The sequence below is a fragment of the Monodon monoceros genome, unplaced genomic scaffold (assembly GCF_005190385.1).
Source record: "Monodon monoceros isolate NGI ecotype Baffin Bay Population unplaced genomic scaffold, NGI_Narwhal_1 Super_Scaffold_18, whole genome shotgun sequence".
NCBI lineage: Eukaryota > Metazoa > Chordata > Mammalia > Artiodactyla > Monodontidae > Monodon > Monodon monoceros.
In genome coordinates this window covers 178,936,768-178,963,978 of record NW_021703774.1, presented here as the reverse complement: position 1 = coordinate 178,963,978, position 27,211 = coordinate 178,936,768, and the positions used below count along the sequence as shown (strand labels likewise).

Genomic DNA, 27,211 nt, shown 5'->3' with positions numbered 1-27,211 from the left:
CACACACCACATGCACACCTGCAGGCTCCCACACACACCTTCATGCAACCCCATGCACACAACCCCATACACACAACCACGCACACACCTACATGTAAGTTGCATGTACTCGCATACAATCACACATGCACACATGTCCTGGTCCTGCACACACAGACACACGCAAGACACAGGTCACGGCCCCAGGGCCGTCCCGCCTGCTGTGGGGGCAGACTGGGGGCTGGAGGGTAGTGGGGAGTCATACCGGAAGCAGGGTCTCCCCGTGCAGAGGGCGTGCTCGCACACCACAGTGTTTCGGGTGCTACTCCCGGCACGTGGGCATTTGACCAGGTGGCTGAGCAGAGGTGGAGGTGTGGTGGGCACTTGGCAGGGTGGGTCGCGATGCTGCCTCTCACTAGGCCCCCTCGTACTACTCCCGCCTCCACCCGGGGCAGGACTGGGGGTGATGGGAGGGCGCGTCCTTGTCATGGCATCAAAGCCAGGTGCAGACCCAGGGCAGCAGCAAGTCCCTGGCTTGGGGGTGGGGCGCTTGGGAGGGAGGTGGCACGCACCAATGCACGTCCTCTGGTCCTCGTCCAGCTCGTAGCCATGGGGGCAGGTGCAGACGGGCCCTGTGCTGCTGTGGCTGCAGCCGTGGGAGCAGCCGCCGTTGTCCGCCTCGCAGCTGTTCACTATCTCCATCTCAATCCCTGCGGCGAGACCCGCCACCAGGGACGTGGGACAGGGGCTGGGGTGACACCCCGAGCCGGCATGGCCCTCCCGGCCCCAGCCGCTGCCACTCTGCTGGGAAACAGACAGCACAGAGCTCCTGGGCCAGGCGGGCTCTGGAACCCTCTGTCCTCCTGGGGTCTCCCGTCCTCCTCCCACCCTCCCGGGGCCCACACACAGCCCCCAAGCCCGGCACTGCCCTTGATTGACAAGGAATCTCTGCTCCTCGGCCAAAGCGAGCTGGCAGCCGTGGTGGGCTGGGACTGGGGAGCTGTGTTACCCCCCGCAGGCCCCTCCACGCCCCGTGGTGTTATTGCCCACTGTCCACTCACGGTAGCACTGCCGGCCATCGGCACCCAGCTCGTAGCCTGCGTTGCATACACACTTAAAGGACCCATGAGTGTTGAGGCAGCCGTGGGCACACTGGGCCAGGCCTGTGGCACATTCATCCACATCTGGGTGGGAGACATGGGCGGGGTGGGGGGCTCTGGGCCACTGGCCTGAGAGACTCGGCTCCCAGGGGTGATCTCTGCGGAGGGGTCGGGGCCCAGGGCCCCAGGGCCCTCCCCCGCCTTCCCTCTGAGCACCTGTGCTTTCACCATCGCACTCCAGGTGTAGAGCCGAGCTCCCTCCCAGGGCGAGGAAGGCGTGGCTGGAAGTCTGGGCTCAGGCCCCACCAGCAGCATCAGGTGAGGGACTCTACCTCTCTGAGCCCGCGGTCTCTGAGGTGTGCATGTCCCGCCCTCGCCAAGCCTCCCCCCATCCAGGGCCGGGCACAGGAGGGGCCTTTTACCACCAGCCTCTGGGGGGCCATCCGGAGAAAGCGCACGCTGACATCGAGGGAGAGGCTACCAGCTTCTTCCCCGCAGCCACGTGGCACTGGCCTCAGGACACAAATCCCAGTGTCCCCGACAACTGCTTTGGTCCCACCCCTAAGAGTCCATGGGACGAAGCTGACCCTCAGCCCCGTCTCCCACTGCACCCTCTGAAGCCACCTCCATCCAGAGTGCCAGGACGTGCCCGTCACATTGGCAACGATGCCTAAAACGCTTTCCTGGTGGTGACATGGAACCACAAGCTTCCACACCTGCGGGCCCCGTCTCTCTGATGGCCATCCGGCAGGATGCCTGGGAAAATGACTGCTGCCTGCCCTGGACACACCGTATCGCTTCAGAGTTACGGGGGATGCGCACAGACCCCTCCCCAAGGCTGCTCGTCCAGAGCCGCCTGTAAAGGGAGGAGCAGGGACACCTGAGTCCCATGACTGGGAAACTAACAAACACCGCATAGCGGACACCCATGCAGCCAGGAGGTCGGAGCGCGTTCTAGAAAGCTGTGCCCGACCGGGCTCTGGGATGATGCTAGATGTGCCCACTAACAAACAAGCTGTAGAGACACCTGGAATCCGACACGGGGATGCCACCCGGGTCACGGTGACGCTTCCTCCTCTCTCCTCCCTCACCCTTTCCTGTTTCCCTAACAAGCAGGTACTACTTAGGTAACACGAGAAACATATAAAAATAACAAGGCAACCTGAGATCTGCCTTCCTGCCGACATGAGACTCTCGCTGGGAGCAGCTCCTTGGGTTCCTGCCCCTCCTCTCTACCCTCCACCCCCACCCTGCCCCCCAGCCCCGGAGATAAACCTGCGTCATTCCAGGTCAGCCAAAGGTGACAACAGGGGCCGCCCCACGCCCATAGGCCGGTGCAGGGGGATGCAAGGAGGCGAGCCCCGCACAGCTGACCTGGACCAGCCCGAGGGCAGGGAGGGCGTCTTACCTTCGCAGGCCTTGCGGTCCGCTGCCAGCCGGTATCCTGTGTGGCACTCGCAGTGGGCAAGGCCCCGGAGCGCCCGGCACGTGTGCATGCAGCCGCCGTTCCGATCCGCACACGGGTTCCTCCCTACGGTCGCAGCCAGGAGGCATGGAGGCAAAAGCAAGAGATGGGGGGCTCTGGCAGTTCTGGGTACCTTCTCCGGGGCCTCTCGTGAGGCCCCCACCTGGAGCTCTCACCCCTCCTGCTCTGGCCTGACGGGCTGGGCAGTGGACTCGGAGTAAGATTAGCCCCGGGCATCCCCAAACAACTGCAGAGAAGACAGCAGGGCACCGGCCAGGCCAGCGCTGGTCAGGCCGCGGGCTCACGGCCGGCTCCCCCAGCGCCTCCTCTCCTGTCGGAACCCCCAGCCCCGGGCCCTGTGCCGCTCTGCCGTCACTGCTGGCTTCGGCCCCTCAGACCCACACTCCTGACCCAGGAGCCAAGAGGCCGGGCAGGGTCAGAGCTACTCCCTCAGCACCTGCCCTGCCCCAGTCCCCATTTCCACTTCTCAGGGGTCTCCCAGACCTGCTCCACCTTTTCCATCAGAAGAGCACCCCCTTCCATGACAGGTAGTCCTGCGACCCCAGGGCAAGGTGTCAGACGGGGCCTGGGCAGCCCCCAAGGGCCAGGGCTGGGGTCCCACGTGCCCACGCCAAGCCCAAGGTGGGCCTCAGAACCGGGGGACATGCAGGATGCCCTTCCTTTTCACCCCCGTATCCCCGTCCTGAGCTTCCTGCCCCCCGAAGATGTGTGACCCCAGAGCACAGCCTGACAGGCTTCCTCCCTGGTGCCTGCAGGGGTTGGACGATGCCCCACAGCCTCTCGGCAGCCGAGGGGGCCCCTGCTGTCCCTGAGGCCCCCCTCCAGCACCAGCAGCAAGGCAGGGAGGGGCTCAGGCTGTGGGGTTCCCGGGCGGGTCTGTGGGTGCGTGCAGAACGGGGGTCCCAGTGGGAGTCCCAGCCCTGGCCCTCCCCTTCCCGCCGCTGGTGGCACTCACGCGCGCAGCGCTTGCCATCGTCCTGGAGCTGGAACTCGGGCCGGCACCGGCAGCGGTGCTGGGTCACCGTGAGCTGGACACAGTTGTGTTGGCAGCCGCCATTGCCCACGGCGCAGGAGTTGATGGCTGGGGACCCGAGAGGAGCCAGGTCAGCCCAGGACGACGGCCTGGCCCCGGGCAGCCACAGAGCACCTCCTGCAGGAAGACTCCGGGCCCCTCCAAGCCCCTCCTCCTTCCTGTCCACATCCCAGAAGCAGGGGCTTTGAGAGGGCGACACTGTTCCTGTCCAGTTCGTGGGCCTGGCTTTGCTTCTCGGCCCACACACAGGATACGCAGGGCCGTGGTCCGAATCTGGATCCTCTGGCCCAGCCTGCCCCAGGACTGGGTGTAGGGAGGCACCACAGAGCAGGCCGCCCACCCCATTGGAAGCCCAGCCCCACCCAGCACAGAATGCAAAACACCGGGGTCCCCTAAGAGCCAAGGCGTCCAGGGCTCAGAGTCCGAGCAGGCTGGGAGGCTCCCTGGAGGAGGTGGCAGGCCAGCAAGGGCTGGCGAAGACCCCGACATTCCACTATCTAGGTTATCAGGCCAGGCCAGAGGGGCAGGCGTGGGCCTCCGTGGACGGCCACCATGACCTGCGGGCCTGGCCCCCCAGCTCCTGACGGACCAGTGCAGCTCCTGCCCACCCCAGGCCAGGCCTCACCCCCACCTGGCCTCACACAGTCCCCGCTCCTCCCAGCAGCTGTGGGGACAGCACTTGGTAAGGCCACAGAGCCAGGGACCTGCATCCCGCTCCCAGGATGCCAGGGGTCCAGGTGTTCATGCTCAGGCCCACACGGGGCAAGGCTCTTGCAGGTCAGGCTGGCCGAGTGGGTGCCCAGGTACTGAGTGGATGGGCTGGGGCTGTGCCTGGCGGGGGGTGGGGCCACTCAGAGAGGCTGGGCACCCAGAGAGGGCACCTGGACTCTGGTGCCTCCTTCAAGTCACTGGTAGCGACCTCGCGGTCAGGGAGGGACAGGCCCTGTGCTCTGCAGCAAAGCTTTGAGAATGTGTTACTATCTGTGCCCTGGGGAGGCGCAGGCCACTGCCCAGTGGGCCTGGACCAGAGCAAACCTGAGGCCTGGTACTAAAACACTGCGACCGCCGGGGGGCAGGGCTTCACCCCCAGATGCCACCTGTGCTGTCATCACAGACTGCGGGGCGCCACTGGCCTCAGGGCCCGAGTTTGGAGAGACCATTTATTGTCATGGGTTTTGGGGGCCAGGAGTGGCACGCCCCGCACCACCGACGCCAGTGGGTCCGGGAGCAGCCAGACGATACGCGGAGCACGTGAGCGGCCTCAGGGCTCAGAGCAGCCCAGGCCCACGCTGTCCGCCAAAGGCAGAGCTTCCTTCAAAGCAAGTATGTTCCCCCAAAGTCAAGACACAGCACTCACGATCCTGCCGGCTCCCACATGGGGCGAGTGTGTGAGGAGCCCGTGCCCAGGTCCCCTTCTGGGGCCGAGCCAGCCCTGCTGGGGTGCGGAGGATAGCCAGGGTGGCAGTGTCGTGTGGCTGCCGCGTGTCGGGGAGGCGCAGCAGAGACACGAGTCCCAGGTGGAACGGAGGCAAACAGGGCGGCCACGTCTAACATCCCGCTCAGCCTCTGGGCCCCCTGTCCAGCCACCCACCCCCGACTCTGCTGACCCTCGAGGCCCCACCTGCCTCTCCTGAGACAGCTCTGCTTAAGGCACCGCCATCAACTCCAGAGAGAGGCTTCCGAGCGTGGCCTGAGCCGGCCCATTCCTGGGGCCCCTTTCGTGTTCACACCAACTGCATCCCTGCTCAGAGCTCATAATAGGAATCAGAAGCCCTTCCTGGCAGCGCCGGGCAGGCACACGGAGAGAGGGGCTCGGAGCCTGGGGCAGGGCAGCCGGCTGGGCAGACACCACAGCAGCAAGGACGACCCACAGAGCTGTGGCACAGCTGGAAAGCAGCCCTTCCAGACGGCAGAGCCCCCAAGACGGGCCCAGGGCAACCCAGCTCCGGGCCCACAGGAGCCCACCGGGGGAGAAATCCCAGGCGGGTGGGGGCTACGGAGGGGTCCGGCTCCCCATGCAGCCTCGCACCCTCCCAAGCCTGTCTCTCACTGCTCTGCTGCACAAGTCCCCACGTTCCGGATGCTCCCAAGCTGTGCACACGAGGAAGCCAAGCCCCACGCCATCACCTCGAGCATCCTGCGCCCTGGACTGCCAGAAAGCTGAACAAGGCAGTTTTTCTCGGGCGTTGGGCTGTGCAGCTCAGGAGACAGCCAGCCTCTGCGTGACCAGTGCCCAAAGCTGGGGATGAAGCTTCTAGGCCCCTCGGGTCACTGTGAGACCTGGCCATGGAACCCACATCCCACTGACCCATGCCTGGGTGGTCCCGCAAATCAGAACCAGGCTCAGACCTGAAGCAAAGCTGACAGCCCATCAGAAAATGGGAGACGAGGGGTTTCCATAGCCCCAAAGGGAATTAATGTTTGTGTCCCTCTAAAATTCATATGTGGACTCCTAAAATTCAACCACCGATGTGGCTGTATTTGGGGGTAGGGTAATTAAGGTTAAATGAAGTCATCAGGGTGGGGCCCTGATCAAACAGCATTTGTATCCTTATAAGAAGAGACATAAGATCTCCCTCTGTCTCTCTCTGTCTCCGTGGCCATATGAGGAGATGGCAGCTCTTACCAGGAACTGAACTGGCTGGCACCATGATCCAGAACTGCCAGCCTCCAGAACTGTGAGAAAACAAACTGCTGTTGTAGAAGCCGCCCAGTCTGTGGTACTTGTTGCAGCAGCCTGAGCTGACTATTGCACCTTCACGTCCCAGTTTGCAAATGCCAAGGCCAGGGGACGCGTGGGTTCTAACAGAGCTGGGCTGCAACTCCACTTCAACTTCCACCTCAACTTCCCTTCAACTTCAACGAGCAGGAGTTGGTCTAGCCGGGAGCCAGCTGTGAGGCACCAAGCTCTTCAAGGGGAGTGGGGCCTTTACTTGAGCAGGAAACTGGACATTCTAGAAATCAACTGTCCTACAGGGTAGAGGGCCTGCTCCATCCATGCAAGCGGTTCTCCACTCCTAGAGGTGCAGGTGGCAGCACCTGGGACCTGGGCACGGATTCAGGGCTGGAGCCCAGCAACAGGTGCGTATGAGTGCCATGGAGGAAGCGGCAGGTGGGGGCTTGGAGAGCTGACCTCCAAGGCGGCTTCGCTGGCAAGGCCCTGGTCTCAGAGCCCGGCACGCCGGCCTGCCCGAGCTGGTCAGCCGAGTGGCTGTACCTGGCAGGCTGGTGGGGCGAGGGCAAGTATGTCGGCAGCGTGCCGAGCCCCCCAGCCCACTCTGCTCCAGCCGCCAACCCCAGCCAGCGGTTTTGGAGCAGGCTCGAGGGCGGCTTCGAGGGTTTTGTAATTACTGCCCTCGACGGGCTTGGCTTCTAGGTCCCAAGAGCCTCACACTATGTGGGGTCAGCAGCCACCTGCAGCCCTTCCTTCTAGGAAGCCCTCTGCTGGCAGCAGGGCCAGGACGGCGGGACAGGAAGCGGGTGGCCCCCTGCCTTGGCCAGGAGGGGAAACTCCCCTGGGCCCTGCCCACTCCTGCCCCCCTCGGCAGCCCACGGTTTGCCTGCTCTGCCTGCGCGTCCTGTCCCCCGCGCCCACCCTCGGGCTGGGGCCTCCGCGCTGCACGGGGACACGGTTCACCCGCAGCGTGGATGCACTGCCCTGCCCACGAGCCAGGGGCTGGCACCGTCCCAACATCACAGGCTGGCCCCCACCAACCGCCCCTGCTCCCATCTTGCTCTCCGCTTGGTTCTGCCAAGCTCACTGACTCTAAACACCCCCCAGCCCCCGTCCGGCCATCTGCCACTGCCCCACTTTGCCCTCGCTTCCCCGCCGGGTCTCTGCATCCAGCTGGGGTCTGGGCCGCTACCCCTGGCTTCCCCAGGTTGGGGTGTGACCCTCCCATCACCCATGGGCGCCGGCAACCTGCACTTCCGGGGGCCTGGTCTCAGGCACAGCCGTGACCTCCCAGGGTGGTCCTCAGGCAGGGCTGGCCTTCCCACTCTCCACTCGGACTCAGCGGCCCCTCGGGGGCAGGGAAGACACACTGCCTTTTAGAAGCTGCAGCCTGTTCCGGGTCAGGAGGGGACTGGAAGACATTCCCAGAACTGCATCTGTGGTTTGCAGGGATGAGCTCTGCAGACAAGCCTGGCGATCTCCGCCCCTCTGCTGCCTGCGGCTTTGGCACCCATGCCGCATGCTGTCAGCAAAGCCTCCAGGGACCAAGGCGGCCTCCCCTCCGAGGAGCCAGGGAACAACGGCCTGCAAGGCCTTGTGCAGCCCCTCACTGGGAAGACCCGGGCCTGGGGGAGTGCCTGCCCCAAGGCCACATGGCGCACCTGTGGTAAAACCCCACAGGAAGGCAGGGGCGCGGAGACCCTCCCCGTGTTGTGGACCCAGTAGGGCCCACCTAACTCCAGGGGCAGGGCACTCTGGCAGGGGCAGCCAGGTCACCAGGGGGTGCATGCTGACAGAAGAACCCTTCCCCCAGCGTCCATCCAAAGGCCCAACAGGCCTGAGGCCGAGGGGAGGAGGGGATGGGTGGAGAGCCCACCTCTTCCAGGTGGCCAGCCCGGGGCATCTCACAGGACCCTCTGCTCACTGAGCCAGTGACACCACCATGGATGTGGGCAAGCAGCCACGTCCGAGGCCAGGGTCCAGAAGGGACCCCTGGGCCGGAGGCTCTCTGGGCCAGACGAGGAGGGTTTCCCGGCACCAAGTGTTCAAGGACCGGGAGCAGGTCTCTGCCGGTTTGCCTGGGGCGCCCTGCAAGATGGCGCAGTAAAGCCAAAACGTCACTCCCAGACACCCGCCCAGCACTGCTCTCGGTAGCCCCATTTCCCACAGTTTGGGGAAGGAAAGGGGCCATGGTGAGAAGCAGGCTGGCCCAGCCCTGGGCCTCACTCGGCCCTGCCCTTCCCACCTCAGAGCCTGGTGGGGGGGTGGGTGGGCAAACCCAGAAGGGCACCCTGGCGATGGAGCGCCCCAGCATGCCTGGCTGCCTCTGCTTCTTTCTCTTGGGGCCAGGCTAGCCAAGGGCAGCCAGGGTGGGATGTGAGCCACTCAGGGGCCTCGGGGCTGATGGTAAAATCCTTCCTGCAAATTCTCACTTTACAAATTGAACTTTGGGGACTTCCCTGGTGGCGCAGTGGTTAAGAATTCACCTGCCAATGCAGGGGACATGGGTTCGAGCCCTGGTCCGGGAAGATCCCACATGCCGCGGAGCAACTAGGCCCATGCGCCACAACTACTGAGCCTGCGCTCTAGAGCCCGCGAGCCACAACTACTGAGCCCACAAGCCGCAACTACTGAGGCCCAGGCGCCTAGAGCCCGTGCTCCACAAGAGAAGCCACCACAATGAGAAGCCTGCGCACTGCAACTAGGAGTGGTCCCCGCTCGCCACAGCTGGAGAGGGCCCGCACGCAGCAACGAAGACCCAAAGCAGTCAAAAATAACAACAAAAAAAAATTTAGAAAAAAAAAGAATTGAACCTTTTTGTGTTTTATTTCCATAAGATCTTTTGCAAGGGAGGGATGCAAGAAGACTGTGCACTTCCTGTCCTCTTCCTGCCTCTGAGGCAACTTCGAAGAGTGTTTCAAGGCTCCCCTTATCTGTTTCAAGCACCCCCCCCCAAGCACTACCACCTTTAAAGACTTCCCAGATCCTTGGGGCCCCATGATGTGGCACCAACCTGAGCGCTCCCAGCACAGAGAACCTTCCCACTGTACCGAGGAAGGACTGTCAACATCCCTGCGGGCACCTTCTCTACTCCTACCCTCCAGCATCTCTATAATCCTTACTCCAAGCTCTGAAGGCGGGGGGCCCGCACCTGCTCCCTGCCTGCCTGCAAAGTCCCGAGAGAGCCCACCGCACCCCTCGCCTTGTCCAGAGGATCCCAGTAGGCCCCGGGGAGGGGTCCCGAGCAGCTGTGCTCCAGCTGTGCAGTCTGCCCTGCAAGCTGGCCTGTGTGGGGGAAAGGAGGGCTGGGGAGGGGCACAGCTCCTACACTGACCTTCCCATAAATGTCTGCTGAGACCCTAGGATAGTCTGGGCTCAGAGGGTGCCACTGTGAACCACAGACAAGGCCACCAGCTCCTCCCCACGCCCTGCACCCTGGGAGTCCTGCAGAAGTGGAGAAGGCCACACCTCCCAGAGGCAGGAAGTCCAGCAGCCTGGCAGGGGCCATGCAGTGCCCTCCACGGGCCCCCACCTGGAGCCCCTCATCCGGGATCTGAGGGGCTCGGCCGCCCTACCCACCCCAGACCAGTAGGTCAGGTGCACTGCAGCCGGGGTGGGTCCCTCGGCATCCGAAAGGGGCACATTTAGGGAGAAGGGCCGGGCGCCCTTAGGGCAAATGCTTCTTGCTCTGCCTGGGAAGAAGGCACCAGGAGACCCCTATCCGCTCTGGAAGCTTTTCAGTAGAGCCCAGGCCCCCCACAAGGAAGGCAGCCCCCAAAAGACCCAAGCCGACAAACCCACACCACTCCCAAGAGACCTGGGGACCGCCCTGCACATGTCAGCTCCCAGGAATTCCAGATATGCGGAATTCACCAACAAGTGTGCGTGACTGTGTGTGAGTGCAGGGGATGCAGTGTACATTTCCCGCTGGGAGTTGCAGTCAAAAGAAAGAGAAAGTGACAGACCCAGGCCAAACACCAGCACTTACAGCCAGGGGACGCAGGTAAGAGGCTGGTGCCCAAGGTGGGTCTCAACTGCGCCCTCTGGTGGGAGCGACCAGGAAGTGGGTGCCAGCACCCAAGAGAGCTGCAGACCTCCTGGGGCCCTGGGGCACACCACGCGGTCTGGGTGTGCAGAGTTGGGGGTGGCAGGCAGGGAGTGCGGTGAGGTCCCAGCAGCCTCTTGACAGGCTGTGCAGGCCATGCCGGGGGCCCCGAGCACAGGCATCTCCCAGGAAAGGCTCCAGGGAGGGGCTCCAGCGTAGCGAAGGGGTGGGCTGGGTTGGGGGCCAGGGGCAAGGCTGGGGAGCACCCCTCCTGGGCTTCCGGAAGCCAGCAGCTCAACGCCACTCTTAGAGGCCACCATAATCCCTCCCAAAGCCCTGAAGGGCACCCTCCCCTGTGCGTGCTGTGTACCCGTTCTGGGAGCTCAGTGAAGGCCACCCTCGGGAGAACTAGGGGGGTCTAGGGAGACAGGAAGGTGTCTCAGCCCAGGCCCCTCACCAAGGAGCCAGCAGGGGAGGGGGCAGTGGGTACCACCCAGCCCACCCTGGATCAGCCTCCAGGGACGCCCTTCTCCAAGGAGAACCTGCCCCAGAGGAAGGGAGAATGAAGGACACTTGGGGACCTGGGGGACCAGCAACTGGGGCTGCACCCTACTGTATCTGTCCTGAAGAATATCACAACATTCCTGCATCTGTTTCCACTTTCCAGCCCAGAGAAACTTTACAGGGCAGCTGCCTCGCTCCCTGAGCGGCGGCCCAGACATATGAGAGCGCCTGTGCCGGGGAGGGCCCCCCACGGCTGGCAAGCAGCCCTGCCACATAGCAGCAGGGCCTGCAGGAGGGGTGCTGCTCAGAGCCCGCCCGGGCCCGCTCAGGGCCTGCAGGGTGGAAAGAAGGGGCAGCCCCCCGTAGCCGGGGAGAGAGCTGGCCCGTGAGGGTGACCACTGGCCCAGCCCCCAGAGAATGGCCCCCACATGGCCTCCCAGACAGAGCGGCAGGCAGGGAGGGTGAGCCCTGTGCCCACGGGACCTGTGTCCAGAGCAGCCAGGCGAGGGGCGGGGGACGGCCCACAGCCAGATGCCCGGCCTCCACCCTCCACCCTCCATCCAGTGGGCGCCAGCGTTCCCCTTCTCTCCCTGGAGCCTCCCATGCCGGCAGGGGCGCCCATCGAGCGCGTCCTGCATGGCAAAAAGGCCCCACAGAGGAACTGAGGGCTAACACCCCGCTTCTCGGTTACCCCTTGCCCCCCAGCCTCAGCCCCACCCCCAGGCTCCCCAAGATTGGGGTGGGGGACCTGGGCCTGGGAAGTCCAACTCTGCAGGCCAAGAGCAGCCCCATGCTGCCCCCGCCCCAGGCCGGGCCTTCTCCACCACCCAGCAGGCACCCAGTCTCCCCAGTTTAGGGCAGCACGGCCGGACCTGTGTCCCTGCCGACGGACCACCACAGCTCCTGCTGCATACGGCCCTGGAGAGGATGGTGGCCCAGGGGCTCCTGCCCGTCACAGAAGGCCCCCGGGGAAGTGGCCAGATTCAGCTGTGGCTACAGAGAGGGTGCAGCCCAGGTCACAGGGCTCAGGGTCCCAGGGTCCAGCCTCCATGGAGAGCACCAGGCCCAGAACACGCCCTTTCACCGCCTGGGCCCCAGCAACCTGGCGTGAGTGGTGCTGGCCAGGGCCCACGATGGGTGGCAAGGGCCCCTCGGCGTCCCACGCTCAGCAGGACGGAGGCAACTGTAACAGTGGCTGCTCTGAGCAGAGAGGCCCCACGGGGCCCCATCAGGCCTCTCAGCCCAGGAGTGCAGGGGGCCCGGGCCCCTCCCAGACCCCCAGAAGGGCCAGGGGATGGCTGAGGCCAGGAGCCCCGGCAGGGAGGTGGCACCGGGCCCAGGAGGCTACAGGGGTGCTTACCCAGGCAGGTCCTGCCGTCCGCGTGGAGCCGGAAGCCGGGCTTGCACTCACAGAGGTAGGAGCCTGGCGTGTTCACACACCTGTGCTGGCAGCCGCCGTTGTGCACCTGGCACTCGTCCACGTCTGCATGGGGACACGGGGCCGGGGGTCAACAGCCAGAACCCACCCAGGCCGCCCCCCTCCCCCGCGCTCTGCACTAGCCCCAGGGAGCCCAGCCTGGCCCCCCTCTCTCAGGACACTGCCCCCGCCCAGGTGTTGGGGCCCAGACCTGGGACCCTCCTTCTCAGGCCACGCTGCCTGCAACAGTGCCGAGCCCCTCACCGGCGTGCCGGAGCAGAGTGGAGACAAGGCAGGCCTGTCTCCAACGTCTGACGGCCCCTGGGAGGAAGAGCCACCACCTCTGGGGCCGGCTCTGGGGAGCAGCGGGGGTCGGCCAGATCTCGGGGGACAAGCTCAGGTGGGAGGGCGCAGATCCTAGCGCCTTTGAAGACTGAACCCAGAGCACATGCTCTTTTCCAAACTCCAAATCCAGAAATGCTCTCAGGGCAGGGCTAGCTGCTCCTCGGGGGGTCCACAAGCCCAGAAGAAGAAACTGGTAACTCGGGAGATGCCCCTGCCCAGGCCTCGGGGTGGGGGAGCCTGAGTGAGGGCAGGATGGGGGGGGTATGCTCTGTGTTGAACAGTGTCCCCCAAATTCATGTCCATCCACAGCCTCAGGGTGTGACCTTATCTGCAAGCAGGGTCTCTGAGACGTAATTAGTTAAGGACTGAGATAAGGTCATACTGGAGAAGGGTGGCCCCCCCATTCGGGGACACACAGGGGTCCTGGAGACACACAGGGAGACAGAGATTGGAGGGAGGCGGCCACAGCCTAGGAAGCCAGGAGCCCCCAGGAGCTGGACGAGGCAGGAGGGACCCTCCCCCGGGTTTCCGAGGGAGCACGGCCCCGCCGACACTTTGGCCTCTGACTTCCAGCTTCCGGAGCATGAGAGATAAATGTCTGTTGCTAAAGCCACCTGGTCTGTGATATCTGTTTCAGCAGCTCCAGGAAACCAGTGCAGGTGGTTAGCCTGGGGTCCCTGTGCCAGCGACTCAGGAGGCCAGCACAGCGGACATCCCCAGGGCAGGACCGAGTGGAGGTCCCGGGCACTCCCCTTCCAAGACCCCTCACACCTGAAACCACCCACCACAGCGCAGCAGGCCTGTGCTCGCCTGCCCCTTCTGACGGCACTGTGCCTCAGGCCATAGGAAAGCGCTAGCCGGAAGCAGACAGGGCTGGCCCAAAGGCCCGGGGGCCACCCCACTAGCTGAGCTGGAAGCTGGAGGGTGAGAAAGACCCTCCCAGGAGTGGAGGCCCAGGGGCTGCACCCCAAAGCACCGGGCCCTATGGCCTGGCCTGGGTCACCTCGGCAGGAACGCAGAGATGCCAAGACCCTTCAGGCTGCCCCTCCCCCCTCCGCCCTCCCTTCAGGCCCACGTCCACCACCCTGGACCTCCGGGGAGGCCAGGCAGGAAGGCAGGAGGCAACAGGCTGCCTCAGATACCTGTGTGCGAGGTTGACGTCAGGAGGGACCCAACTGCCCGGGAGACACAGAGAGACGGAGGGAAGAGGCCGCTGCTCGGGCAGCACAGAACTGAGTGGCCCTGGGCATGGGGACATGAGCCCACACCTGGTCCTCAGCCGGTCCACACCCCTCAGACGCCAGCCTCACCAACAGGGCAGTCAGCTTCCCAGACCAGGAAAAGGGGAGACAGACACACAGACATGCTCCGCTCCCTAGCGTCTAAGAGACAAGCATCTGGGGCACCTCTGCCCTGGCAACAGAGGCCCTGACTGCTGGCCAAGCCTCGCAGGGGAGGCCACAGTCAGCTCAAAGTGCGGGTGGAAGATTCCACTCTGCATGGCTCCGCTGGGAGAAAGTTTAGTGACTTCAGGGGCAGGTCTGCAGCTGTGTGGAAACCTGGCTTGTTCCCAGGGGCTGTGCGGAGCTGAGGTTCCTCTAATTCTGCTTAATAATCCCGAGGGTCCACGCTATTTGCTGCAACTCCACTGTCCAGCTCTCACCCGCCATCCCCACGAAACCGCCCGCCTTCGAGGCTCCCGTCCTAAAGCCCCAGCCATCCGAGAACACCTTTGAAGGGTAGCGAAGGCGGCACGGCCGCCAGGCTCCTCCTGGAGGGTCGCCAGAGCCTGCCTGCCAGGCTGTGCTTCCCACGGACAGAAATCCTGACTCCAGTCCACACCCTGAGCATGTGCCTGGCCCTCCAGGAATGACCCAAGACGAACCCAGGAGGCCAGGGCCTCTGCTCCATGCACAAGCCACATCCACCCTGGGGAGACCCCCCAGAGTGCCCCCCAAGCCCCAAGGCTGCCTCAGAGAGGAGATGAGACCAAGAGAACCCCTCCTTGGAACCACGGTGACCTGAGGGGGCTTCCTCGGAACGACACCAGGATGATTGGCAGGGGGAAGGTTGAAGGCAAAGGGTTAACGGCCCTCAACAGAGCCCCAAAGAGTCTTGGGGAACAAAGGGACCCAGGGCATGGGGAGAGGTCTCAGGACCCAGGGCCCTCCTGTGGGAGAGTCAGCTGGGTGATGTGGAGGACAGTAGGAAGACCCACACCCGCTGGGCACGGCAGGACGGGCCATCCGAGGGGGCTCAGAAAGGAGACCCCATCCCCTCTGAGCTCAGATCCCTCTCTCTGCGACCCCTTCAAGGGTCCTTGAAAAGTAAAGTGACCGCACGGAGCACAGCACTGGGCATACAGTACGGGCTTAGCGAGGCTCAGGGGAAGAGGCGCCACGTGTGCCGTCCGAGGGGGTGGGTGGACGGACTGAGTCACAGTGTGTCTCGAGTGGCCTCGCCGGGCAGGCAGGTAAAGCCACAAGAGAAGGACAGAGGGGCCGTTGTTCCCAGACGTGGCCCCAGAGGCAGGCGCGGAGAAGGCACACCAGCAGGGATGCTGGCTTTCAAACCGGCTCTCACTGGTCACCCCAGACACTGGCCTCAGAGAGCAGCTGACCGCAGAGGCACTGCACCCCCAAGCCCTTGGGCACCTGGTCGGGGGGCGAGCCCGCCCCAGGGGCTGTGTCCTTGAGCAGGACACATGGGGAGCCCGGCAGCCTGTGGGCCACAAAGACACCAAACTGATGGACACTCTGGGAAAGAAGGTGGGGGGTTGGGCAGGGGCAGGCCGCCATCGTTAGGGCCCCTCCAGCAACAGCCCTGACCGCTGGGCCCTCTCCACAATCCCACCCATGTGACCACGCTCTTACCGTCCTCCTGCTGCGAGGACGGGACATTTAGATCCGAGAGATGCTCCCAGGCTCTGCCTAAATCACAGGGGCCAGCCCCTCGGCCCCCCAGGAGCCCTCCCCTCCCCCAAAGGTGCACCAACAGTGACAGGGACCGTGGCCAGCAGCAAGGTGGGAGGCCACAAGGCCCAGCCAGGGCTCCCCCTGTCCACGGTTTGCTGTCAGCCCATCTGAATATCTGGACCCAGCGGGGCAGCTCAAGGCTGAAGGATCTGAGGCCTCCCCCTTCACCTCCCTGCTCATGGGCGGGCAGGGCATTTGGGCAGACGCACTCCTGCTGGGGTCCCTCCAGCTCTGAGATCGAGGCCCCTTCATAGAAATGACTTACACTCAGAAAGCAAGGCAGGACGGAGTTACCGAAAGCCTGCCGGCCCCACTCCCAAGGCGGGCCACGTGGTGGCAGAACAGAGCTGCTCTCAGCCACCTCCGATGACCCATAGCCGCTGACCCTGTGACCGTGACTGTGGTCATGCTGTGACCCGAGGAGCACAGGCTCAGCTCTTTGAGGGTGTGGGCAGCTGGATAACGGCCCCTCAAAGAGGCCCACATGCTAATCCCTGGAACCTTACACAACAAAAGGGGCTTTGCAGGTGAGATGGGAGATTATCATGGAGTATCCAGGTGGGTCCACCGTCATCACACAGGCCTTACAAATAAGAGACAAGAAGGAAGGAGGACCCAATGCAATGGAATACTACTCAGCCATAAAAAAATAAAATAATGCCATTTACAGCAACATGGATGGACCTGGAGATTGTCATACTAAGTGAAGGAAGTCAGAGAAAGACAAATGCCGTATGATGTCACTTATATGTCACTTCTCTGTAACAGAACTTGTATGTTCTGTTACAAAACAGAAACAGACTCACAGACACAGAAAACAAACTTATGGTTACCAAAGGGGCAGGGGTGGGGGGATAAATTAGGAGTTTGGGATTAGCAGATACACGCTCCCATATAGAAAACAGGTAAACAACAAGGACCTACCGTATAGCACAGGAAACTATATTCAGTATCTCGTAATAACCTATAACGGAAAAGAATCTGAAAAATAATATATATATACATGTATAACTGAATCACTTTGCTGTATACCTGAAACATCGTAAATCAACTATACTTCGGTGATAAATAAAAGTATCTAAAGCCACGAAAAAGATGGAGGGCGGGGCCACAGCCAGGGATGCAGGCACCTCTAGAAGCTGGAAGAGGCAGGGAACAGATGCTCCCCGGAGCCTCCAGGAGGGACCAGCTCTGCCAGCACCTTCACGTTCACCCTTTTCAGACGTCTGACCTCCAGAACTGTAATGTACCAGACCTGGGTGATTTTAAGCCACCAGGTTGGGGTAATGTGTCCCAGCAGCCATGGGACATGAACACAGTGAATAACTATCTTAGCAGCCTCTCCAGAGTCACGGAGGCTCAGACCACCCAAGCTGGAAATCCAGGTTCCCAAAAGTCCGCTCTGCCCAGCCTGGCCTCCTGACACCCGCAGTGAGGGCCACTGTGCTCCCTGAGGGGCTGGCGGCGGTCCCCTGGGTCCCGTGATGCAGGCCTGCCCTCACCACCATGCCGCGCTGCCTCTACCTGGTGACCCCGGCAGTGGGACCGCTGCCCTGAGACCCCGGCCGAGTATTGGCCCCTTGGACTCTGAAACTACAGCAGAAAACGTACGGTCATCTGGTCTCCTTGGAGACATCGGCCCTGCTCAGCCATCCTCTGGGCCAGTCTGTGCCATTCTCCATGCCAGAGGGCACACAGCCGGCTCTCCCGGACAGGACGGAGGGCGGCTGGCCCCCAAGGTGGCGCGGGCACCCCCAGCTGAAAGGGAGCTTGGAGGCTGTCTCCAGAGAGTCAGGGGCCGACACCCAGCCTGGGGTAAAGACACTCCACCCCGTGCAGCTCCCACCGGCACCGGGGCACTGTCTGAGAGCCCAGGGCTCTGAAGCCTTGAGACTACCTCTGGGCTACAGCGCTCTGGCCGGTGGGAGCAGGCAGGCCACGAGCAGGGCTATTTTAAGGAACAGCCAGGCCGGGGTTCAGCAGGACAGCCCCTGGGGTCTCACTGCTACCCTCAGCTCAGATGTGTGGCTGGGGATTTGGCGGCCCGGTGGCGAGGACTGTGGCACACACTGGCACGCAGGGGCACATCACTGTACAGACACAGGGCCAGCTTCCCTGGGAGCCTGCTGGACTTCTGGTGTCTGCTGAGCTGGGTGATGGTGACAGTGCCTCGGGGAGCCCATCATGACGCTGCTGGGAACCCAGGAGACAACCTGCCCCTGCGGAGACCACCCCAAGTAGGCCCCTTCTGAAATCTCAGCCACACTTACAGGAAAATCTAAGTCCCCTGGGATTCTGCCAGAAAGCGCCGCTCGGTGGTTACCAAGTTCGGAGTCCTGCTTCCCCCCAAACATGCCGCAAGGTCCTCACCCCGGAGAGCGCATCCCATTATCCGTAGGCCCTTCTCCCGGTCCCTCCACGAGCCCAAGCAGTTCTCAGAACAGAGTGGGGGCTCCCGGCTCCCAAAGCCCAGCCCTGCCCAGCCCCACCCAGCACCAGGCCCTTGGATGTCACACAGCATTTAGTGCCACCAGTGGTGGAGTGACAGTGTCGCTTTGCCTGAGCCACCCAGTGGGAGGACTGCTTCCCCTGTGGGGATGGGGTCTGGGCCCCTGCTGGCCGAGTGACAAAGCTAGGGGAAGCAGGGGTCTTTGTCACAGTCCAGCTCTGCAGCTCAGTGACCTGTCTGTCCTCTGGCAGAGAGTGGCACAGACCGGCCCAGAGGACAGCTGAGCGGGGCTGACATCTCCAAGGAGACCAGATGCCCCGTACAGAGCCACACTCAGGGGCCAGTGAGGGCCTGGAGGGGAGCCCAATCCTGGCCCCGCTTTTCTTTAAAAGAGCCCCGCTCTGGACCTGCCTGGTCCTGCTGGCCAGATGGCCATGGCCCAGGTACAGTCCTGAGGCTTCAGAGCCCCGGCGCACGTGGCAGGTGTGGTGGCCAGGCCTCAGGCTGCACGGGGAGACGCAGCCTTGCCCCAAGCTGGGTGTCCTCCAGAGCATCTCAAGTGATGACTCACTGCACACCACACCCCACCTCGCATCTGAGGTTGCCAGACTGCAAACTCCATGGACCCCATGGACACTCCCAGGAGCTCCTGCAGGAGGCTGGCCCAGCATGGGTACCAGATCTGAACTGCAGGGAGAGGCAGGATGGACCAGGACGGGTGCAGCCGCTTCCCGTGGGCTGCTGACCCTGCATGCTCCCAGCTGACCCTGCAGCCCACTGGGCTGACCATGCTCCCAAGCCTTGGGGTGAGGTGACAGGACGTCACCTGCCACACCCACACACACTCCCCCAAGGGGCCTAGGCTCTGAGCACCCTGGAAAAGGAAACCCAAGGGCCTCTCTCTTGAGCCTACCCTACTCTCCTGCTTAACCCCCAGAGCTGCCAGCGCCATGGGGGAGTGCAGCCCCTGTGCCCACCAGCAAAGGCAGGGAGATGTTTCTCCTCCCTCTGGTCAAGAGACCGATCTGCTGTCAGCTGCCCCCGCAGCCAGGCCAGAGAAGGGACAGGAATGTCGGAAGACTCAGGACACAGGGGGCCCTGTCCCAGCCCCATTCCCTCCAGCCGCGCTGTCAGCCGCCCCGGGGCGCAAACTTTAAAGAGGAAACAAAAGCAGTGCCCTCGGATCAGAGCGGGTCCCGTCCGCCCGCGCAGAGCCCGCCGCGCCCACCTGGCCTCCGGTCAGCTGCGCTCACGGGGTAGCCGGCCTGGCCCAGGTGGCACGGGTAGCAGCCCCTCCACAGGTAGCGGTAGTGCGTGCCCGCGACGCGCGCCAGGCCCCCCAGCAGCCCGAGGCACCAGAGCGCCGCCAACCCGCCGTGGCCCCGGGGCGCCTCCATGGCCAGTCCGCTCCTTCGCGGCGCCGGACGGCACGCGCCCCCTGCTCTCTGCTCCCCGCGCCGCTCCGCGGGCGCCTCTGGTGCCGCTGGAGCCGCTGTGGGCCGGCGCGCCCCGCCCCTCGCCTTTCTGTTCCCGGCTTTCCCTCCGCCCCCCGCCCCTCGCAGGTAAAGGCCAAATCCCCGCTGCCGCCAGGCCCCGCCCCGCTCCGCTCCGGCCCCACGGGCCTCGCCGGTCCCCTGCGCACCGCCCACCCGCCCCGCGCATTCCTACGCGCTCGCTCACGCACTCGGACACACACTCTGACCCATCCACAAGCGCACGCAGCCCCACGTGGACACGCGGACACGTGCACTGGCAGACCCATGTGTGCAACATGCACACAAGACACACAGAAGCCTGCACAGACGTGCACAGGCACATACATGCACACAGGCGCTCGCACGGACCGGGTCCCTGCAACAACACGTGAAAGAACCCAAAGCACAGATGGAGGCCACCTGGCGAGGCCTGGGGCCCTGCAGAGGCAGCTTGATGGAGTTGAGCTCGCAAAGTTTGGGGAGAGTGGGGCGCGGAGGCACTGAGGCCACACAACCGTACTGGAAACCCTGGGGGTGTAGACTCCTGCAGCCCCCAAGCCCAGTGTCCAGCACCCGGTACTGCCATGCCCTCCACTGGACCAGGGCCGGTACCAGAGGGAGCCTGGGCAAGGGGGCCACTGCACCCCTACGGCAGATAGGGCAGGGCCTGAGCCCCAGGTGTCAGGCTGCACCAGAGCCCTGGACCCCTCTTCGCTCAGGGGCACGGCCTGAGGTCCCAGATGTGTCTGAAGCAGCCCTGCCCAAGTTTGGTGGGGTCACAGCGGCTGTGCATCCAAGCGCCCTGTGCATTCGGGCCTGACGGGAGCTTGGCCCCCAGCTCCTCTTCTCGGCCAGCCCTGTGCTGAACCCCGATGGCTCCCCCATGGCACCCCGCCTAACCCAGCCCTCTATCTCCCCAGACAGTGTTGGCTATCGTTCTGCACAGCCCACCTGTGGGCAGGGTTCACGGCAGCGACCTGGAGCTCACGGGAGAGAGGCACCATCTCTCCTTGTCGGGTCCTGTCTGCAGCCCAGAAGCAGCTCATCCCCCACCCACCAGATGCCCGGCAGTGCAGAAATGGGCCTGCCCGCCTGCCCAGGCCTCCTGGGTGAGCTTCTCTCCTGCCCTCCCTCTGGGCAGCACCGCAGCCCGTGGGCCCCAGACTGTCACCCAGGGGAGCCTCCATAAATCCCCCTGATAGACACACTGCTGGGTGGCCGTTTGAGCTGTGTCCCCCAAGCAGGCCAGCACTGTTTATGCTGTGATGTGCATCTCAGTCGCTTGCCATGGATGCTAACAGAGACATGCCTGTGCAGCCACCAGCCAGGCTGCAGGGGGCAGGGGGCGTGGCCACAAGCCCTGTCCCTCAGGGAAGCGCAGAGGGACACCGGAGGGAAACACTGACTCAGAGATCACCCTCACCAACGGACAACAGGGCCTGGACTCCCACATCAGCACCCGCCCTGGGGGACAGTCTCCCAGAAGTGGCCCCTTGAGGTGTGGGCTGAGAGTAAAACACTGCTTTCTTGGCATGAATATGAAAAGGTGAAGTAGCTCCCTAATCGTTTTTATGGCTCTCGTGTGTAGCTCCACTTTTCTTTCTATGGGACAAGGCAGGTCAACCCCTTGCCCAGCCCCAGCTCTGCTAGTAAGGGGCGGTGCTGTGTGGCCTCGACGGAGCCAGGAACCTCTCTGTGCCTAAGTCTGTAACGCAGCGTGGTCAGCACAGACCTGCCTTATATGGTGACTGTGAGATAGTGAGGAAAGCGCTTCACAGGGAGTCACTAAGAGTCGGCAGCCAGGTCTGCATGCCCAACCCCCTGCCAGGCCCTACGCCCAGGCAGACACCCCCAGGCCGAGCAGCGGGACCCATGGCAATGTCCAGAGCAGAGTGTCACAGGGCCAGTGCGCTGGAACCCTGCTCCGTGGCGGATGCAGCCAGGCTGGCCTGGGAAGGGTCAAGGGACCCAAGGACTGTCCCTATCCCTCAAGAGCTGCCATCCTGGTACCCCTCGACCCTCCCCAACCCTAGCACCCACATGCCGGCCGGGGATCACTCCTCTGGCCTCTCATCCCAGCCCGGGGATGCCACCACCCTATTATACCCACCTGGACTCCAACTCACATCCTGGCCTGAGCTGGGGGGGGAAAGGGGGGTCATGCACTGCCTCAGCCTTCCTGGGGCAGGGATGGGCTGCTTCAGACCCCGTCTCCAGCACACGGCAAGGGGGCACGGGCTGGAGAAGAGCAGAGCGGTCTGGGGGCAGCAGACGTGGGTCCCAGCCCACCGAAGAGCTGGATGACACAGACAAGTCCCAGGCCCCCACTGATCTCAGTGTCCTCATCTGAGAGTGGGCAGGGGGCCGGAGGAGAGCAGCTCAGGGGCCCGTGGGCCTGCAGCTGTGCAATACACATGACATAGGGAGGAAAAACGGGGCCAGGTATGTCCCCTGCCGTGTGTCCACAGGGGCCAGGAAGGAGGAAATCGGCCAGTAAAAAAGCCAGTTGAGTGTCCAGGGGCAGCTTCTCAGACGCTTCTCCACCTCAAATCTGGGTAAAGAAAACACTGACTTTTCTGCCCTGGAAGCCGTCAAGAGCTACGCGAGGCCCGGGGCGTGCCCTCAGCACCCTTCCTCAGGCACCGACCGGCCAGCAGGGGGCTGCCGCTGGCCCTCCCGCCTCCTTCCACCTCTCCTGCGGGCACGGCCCGCCCACCTCTCCTTTGTGTCCCTCCCAGACACGCCTGTAATTAAACCCTCTTTCTGCCCAGAAGGGAACCCACCAGCCAGGCGTCCTCCTCTGGCATCCCTGGGCCCTGCCCTTGGCACACGGGGGCCCGGACGTTCTCGTACAGTCCTTTTCCAGAGGAGAAATGACCTGCCCAAGGTCACGCAGGACAGGGGGCCACCGACGGGGGCCAGGTCTGACCTAAATCCTGTCCGCGTTGTGCACCCTCCTCCAGGCTCCTGGAGACATGACCTCAGAAGGTGCCCAGTGGCTCCCTGTTGGGAGGCAGCCAGTGGGTTCTGAGCGGCGGGGGGCAGAGGCCGAGCAGTTGGAGGTGCACCTGAGTCATCGGGCCACCACGGGGTTTCTCCTGCTCTTCCACTGCCCCTCGCCACAGGGCCCCCGGACTGCCGGCCAGAACCCAGTGCTGGGCTCCTCCAGGCCAGGCCACCAAAGGGCTCCCAGCATCAGAGCTAGACCCTGGGCAAAGCATTTCTAGGGGGTACTGGCTCCAGATCCTGGCTCTTCCACCCGTCTCTGGGTGGCCTGGCCCACCCAGAGCCCCAGCTTCCACAGCAGCTGAGATGCCCACCCTTCCTCCCGCCTGCAAACGGTGAGCTCCTATGCATCTGTCAAGGGCCAACTCAGAGGTGCCCTTCTCTGCAAAGCTCCCCTGCCCGCTCACTCCCAGAGCCAGCCTCTGCCACCTCTGTTCTCCCCCCGCTGCCGGCCCATCCCTCCTTCACACTTCAGCCTTCACTCACTCACTCACTCCCTTCATTCCGCGAGGACCTGTGTGCCCACTCTGGGCAGGACATGGTCCTGAGAAACAGTGATGTCTCCCCACCCAGCTGAGAGCTACGTTCAGGTCTCCAGAGCCCGAGACAGCTCGTGATATGGATGAGCTTGGGCGGTACCTCCCTTAAGGACCGGGGGTTGGGGGGAGATGGCTTTGGGCCTCCATCCCCACTAGGCTGGGCGTGGGGACTCTGGCACAGCCGTGATGGCAGCAGGCCACCAAGCGCAGAATGCCACCAGCAGCTCAGACAGAGCCTCCTTGGTGCCACCGAGCACATCCAGGCCCGCGGCTGTGGTCTGGAAGCTGTTTGGGAAATGCTTTCCCGATGCGGAGACTCGGGCTGGGTGTCTCTGCCCGGTGGAATGTCTGTGTGTCAGCAGAAGGAGCTGACCCTCCACCCGCCAGGCCGGCTCCAGCTTTCCTCTCCAAGCTGGGTGGCCACCGAGCTCCTTTGCCAGGGCCCTGGCTGGGGCGAGGGCCCCCTGCTGCCCCCCCTACAATGCCACGGCTCCCGAGGCCCGTGACCCTGGGGCTTTAGGGGCAGAACTGCCGTGCTCCTGGGGCTGGCGGGAAGCAAGACGAGACCAAGCTTCCTCCCCTCGCCCTTCCGTGTGGTATATCTGTCCCTTGGTGCTCACGGACACTTCCTCCGTGAAGCCCTCCATGAGGCCTCTCGAGGCCCCGCCTCACCCTGCCACACGGTTAGGGAACCTGACCGCATGCTGCCAATCTGCTGAGAGGGAGGTGGTGCCTGTGCAGGCTGCCTCGGCCTCTGGATGCAGAGCGGGCGCTGGGGGAGTTTGGCTGGGCCTGGGAGCTTGAGATGCCTGCAGGGGCCAGGGGGCTGCCTCATGTCTCCCCCCCAGGTTCCTAGGGGTCAAGGCGTGAGACAAGGAGGCCCTCCAGCGGGACAGGAGGAGACCAAGCCTGGGCGCCCTGCCCAGCCCAAGGGGGGAGCCCTGGCCCTTCCTGTGTGGCTGGGGGACAGGGCACTCCCGGGTCCCAGCTTCTCAGGAGGAACTAAGGCTTCTGAAGGCAGGCGGGGGTGCGAGAGAGAGAGGAGTGACTCTCAGAGAAGTCCCCAGAGGTCACCACCATGACCCCCCATGCCCTGGTGTCGAGGGTGACGGTCTCAGGCACAGCAGACGCCGAGTGGGGTAGCAGTTGCTGGCCACCTGCTGACCACCCGCAGTAGCCTCTGTGCCAGGCACTTCCCGGGGCTGGGGCCGGACCGGGCCCGCTCACACGTGGACAGGCGGACCCGGAAGGAGGTTGTGCGAGCTGGCGGAGGGGCGGGGGGGACACAGGCCTGGGCTCGGCCTCCACCTGAAGTCGGGTGTCACGTGACTGCTTCGGGGCTGGGGGGCAGAGGCTGGTTCGAGGACCCTGACGGCCGAGAAAGCAGCATGGGAGCCAGCAGGTGGCTGCTAGGGGCACGGGGGCCGTGAGCAGGACCCACCGGCGGTCAGACGGCCCCCACCGGGCCCCAGCTGCAGGGCCAGGAAGGTGCTGGAAGGAGGCCTCTCTTTCAGGCTTCTCTTCAATCTGCCTCTCAGCCCAAAAGCCCTCCTCGCCATCTCCTGCCCCGCCCCCCGGGGACAAACGTCCCTCCTGGCTGCTTCCACCCTGGACGTCCAGAGCCCAGCCCAGACCAGGAGGTCAGTTTTCAGCCTGGGATCCACCCTGCCCCCACGCAGGCCCAGGAGAACTGCCCCCCAATGTCCCTGCCACCCTGCCCCAGGGCCGCCGCCGCAGCGCTATTTCAGGAGCAGAGGCCAGGCCTGGTCTACAGCCATCCCAGCATCAGCCTCAGAGCGAACCCATTACCCGCCTTGGCCCTCACCTGAGCCGAGGGAAGGAAAATGAAAACTACGGTTGTTTCCAAGAGCCCAGCTGCCATTCCTGCCTGCAGCTGCCCCGGGCCAGGGCCAGGCCCCCTCCTCTCACACACGCGGGCCTCCTGAGAGCCCAGGATGGAGCAGCCGTCACACACGCTCTCCTCCAGAGACCAGAGGGCTGGGGGGCGTCCAGACCCCGCCCTGCGCCAGGGAACCCAAGGCCTGGGCTGCCCCCGGGGAGGACACGGAACCGCACCGGAGGCCCCCTGCACACGTGTGCACGTGTGTGCGCGCGTGACAAGCCCCTCTCTGCGGCCTCCACTCACTCCCCTGGGCCGTGTGAAGACCAGGGTGAGGCCGGGTCCAGCCCCGGGGGGTGCCTGGGCCCTGGAATGCTGACACACCCCCGCCACGGGCACGGCCCCCGAGGCCTGGCTCTCCCTGGGGACATCCGAGCTTCCTGGGAGCAGTGAGCGCAGAAGGGGCACACGAACAGCCCGGAGCTCGTGCTGTACTCAGTGGAGGGGAGATGGTGAAGGCAGAGTGACGGGGAGGCTTCCTGGAGGAGGTGAGCCTGAGCTGGCCTTTGGACAGGTGGGGGTGGGGCGTGTTGTGAAGACGGACTTGGAGGATTTGGGGGGCAGGTGCAGGGTTGCTGGTGCAGAGGCAGGAGAGGCCCAAGAGGGGTAAGTGCCCGGCGAGGAGTTTGGCCAAAGCCGTGTGCCTGGGCCCGGCCCACAGCAGACGCCCAGCCGGCCTGAACAAAGCAGCACATGGACGGCCCACTTCCAGCCACCCACCAGCCTGCTGGGCCCCCTCGGCCACTCCTGCTGCTGCCCTCTTCTCACCCAGAGGCCAGACCTGTTCACAGAGCACTGGGGTCATGGAGGCGGCAGCCAGGTCCGGCTGGGTACCCGGGGCCAGACAGCACTCACGCCGCCTCCCAAGGTGCCCAGGCTGCAGCTGGTAGGGCTCTTGTGGCCTCTCCTGTCTCTGAGGCCCTGATGGCGCCCGTAAGTCCTCAAGCCCACCTGCCACACAGACGGAGCTCCGATGTGGCCACCGTGCACGTAAAGTGCAGGAACAGTTTCTAAGCCACGGGACCTCCAGTCCCCGCCCTGAGCTCCCCCGCCTCCCCCAAGGCCTTTACACAGGTCTCATCTTACAGGCATCTCGCGGGATCTTTTCAACTGTTTCCTCTCCAGGCAGAAGGAAAACTCTCCCCTCTGCATTCTGGTGCGGCTCCCACCCCACCCAAGAGCTGCTCTGGCCAGACCCCAGGGAACGGGGCGCGATGGGATTCGACCATGGGATCTGGGGGTTTGGCTGAGGGCTCCGTGGGGTCAGGAGCCCAGCCGCCCATCGGGGTCGGAAGCCGCGAGGGGATGAGAGGATGGGGGGGGTGGGAGGCTGGAGAAGGTACTGGGCACGGTGGGGAAGGTGCAGCCTCATTACCATTGGGAGGGACAGAGATAAGAGGCCGCAAGAGACACAGGCAGCAGGAGAATCCAATTAGGATGGAAGAAGCCTGCGGGGACCAGGGGTGATAGACGAGAACTCTCCCACCTGCCAGGCGGAGAGGCAGGGCAGGCGGCGAGGGGCCCAACCCACCCCGCCAGCCTGCGAGCCCCTCTCCAGCCCAGCCAAGGAGGGGCTGATTCTACTCTCGGAAGCCACACAGACAGCGGAAGCGTCTGCCTTCCTGAGGCCACGGGCCCCGGCGATCTCCGAGTCACCCCTTATGGCCCCCGCCGCTCAGCTGCAGCCCCTGGACCACTGGGAAGCAAAGCTGGGACCCCTGCGATTCAGGAGGAAAGTGGCTTCCTGGAGCCTCCGTTTCCCTGGCCCAGGAGCCCTGGCCTCCAGGATGGGGGCAAGATCCAGCCTGACTCCTCTGCTGGGTCCCCTCCGTCTTCTCTGCCTAGGGCTCGTCCTCCCCATGGCTGCTGCCCCAACCACAGGGTTCCTGGGGTGTCGAGATTCACCATTAGGACGTGTCTGCTTCCTCTCACTGAGCCCGGAGTCTGAGGACTGTGGCCTCCGAGGGTCACACCTGGACGAGGTCAAGGCTCAGGAATGAGAGGCCAGCCTTGCCGCCCCCGAGTTCAGTCCTGCAGGCCCCACGGGCGTCCAGATGGTAGCCACTCAGATGCCTGCAGGCTGCACATCCTGGGGTCTCCTCCCGGGAAACTGTCCAGGGCCGGGTCCAGGCAGGCCCCGGAGGGCAGGCCTCCTGTCTCTTCGTCGCTGGCTGGCTCTCACTGCTGACTTTGGGGGCTATTGTCTTTCCTGCCTTGCCGTCCCCAGAAATGAACCTACCAGAATCTGCTCACTAGCGGGATGAACTGGCCAGTCGGGAAATAA

At 64.0% G+C, this 27,211-nt stretch overlaps 1 protein-coding gene across 1 annotated transcript in view; it reads right to left on the bottom strand.

Annotated features, from left to right (window-relative positions):
- MEGF6 (multiple EGF like domains 6) overlaps positions 1-27,211 on the bottom strand; it is a 104,660-nt gene that overhangs the window by 25,616 nt on the left and 51,833 nt on the right. The window contains exons 5-9 of the mRNA XM_029230562.1: positions 12,182-12,304; positions 3,521-3,646; positions 2,488-2,610; positions 1,041-1,163; positions 552-689 (exon numbers count right to left, since the gene is read on the bottom strand). Coding sequence (XP_029086395.1) covers positions 552-689; positions 1,041-1,163; positions 2,488-2,610; positions 3,521-3,646; positions 12,182-12,304 — 633 coding nt within the window. The remainder of the gene's footprint in view (positions 1-551; positions 690-1,040; positions 1,164-2,487; positions 2,611-3,520; positions 3,647-12,181; positions 12,305-27,211) is intronic.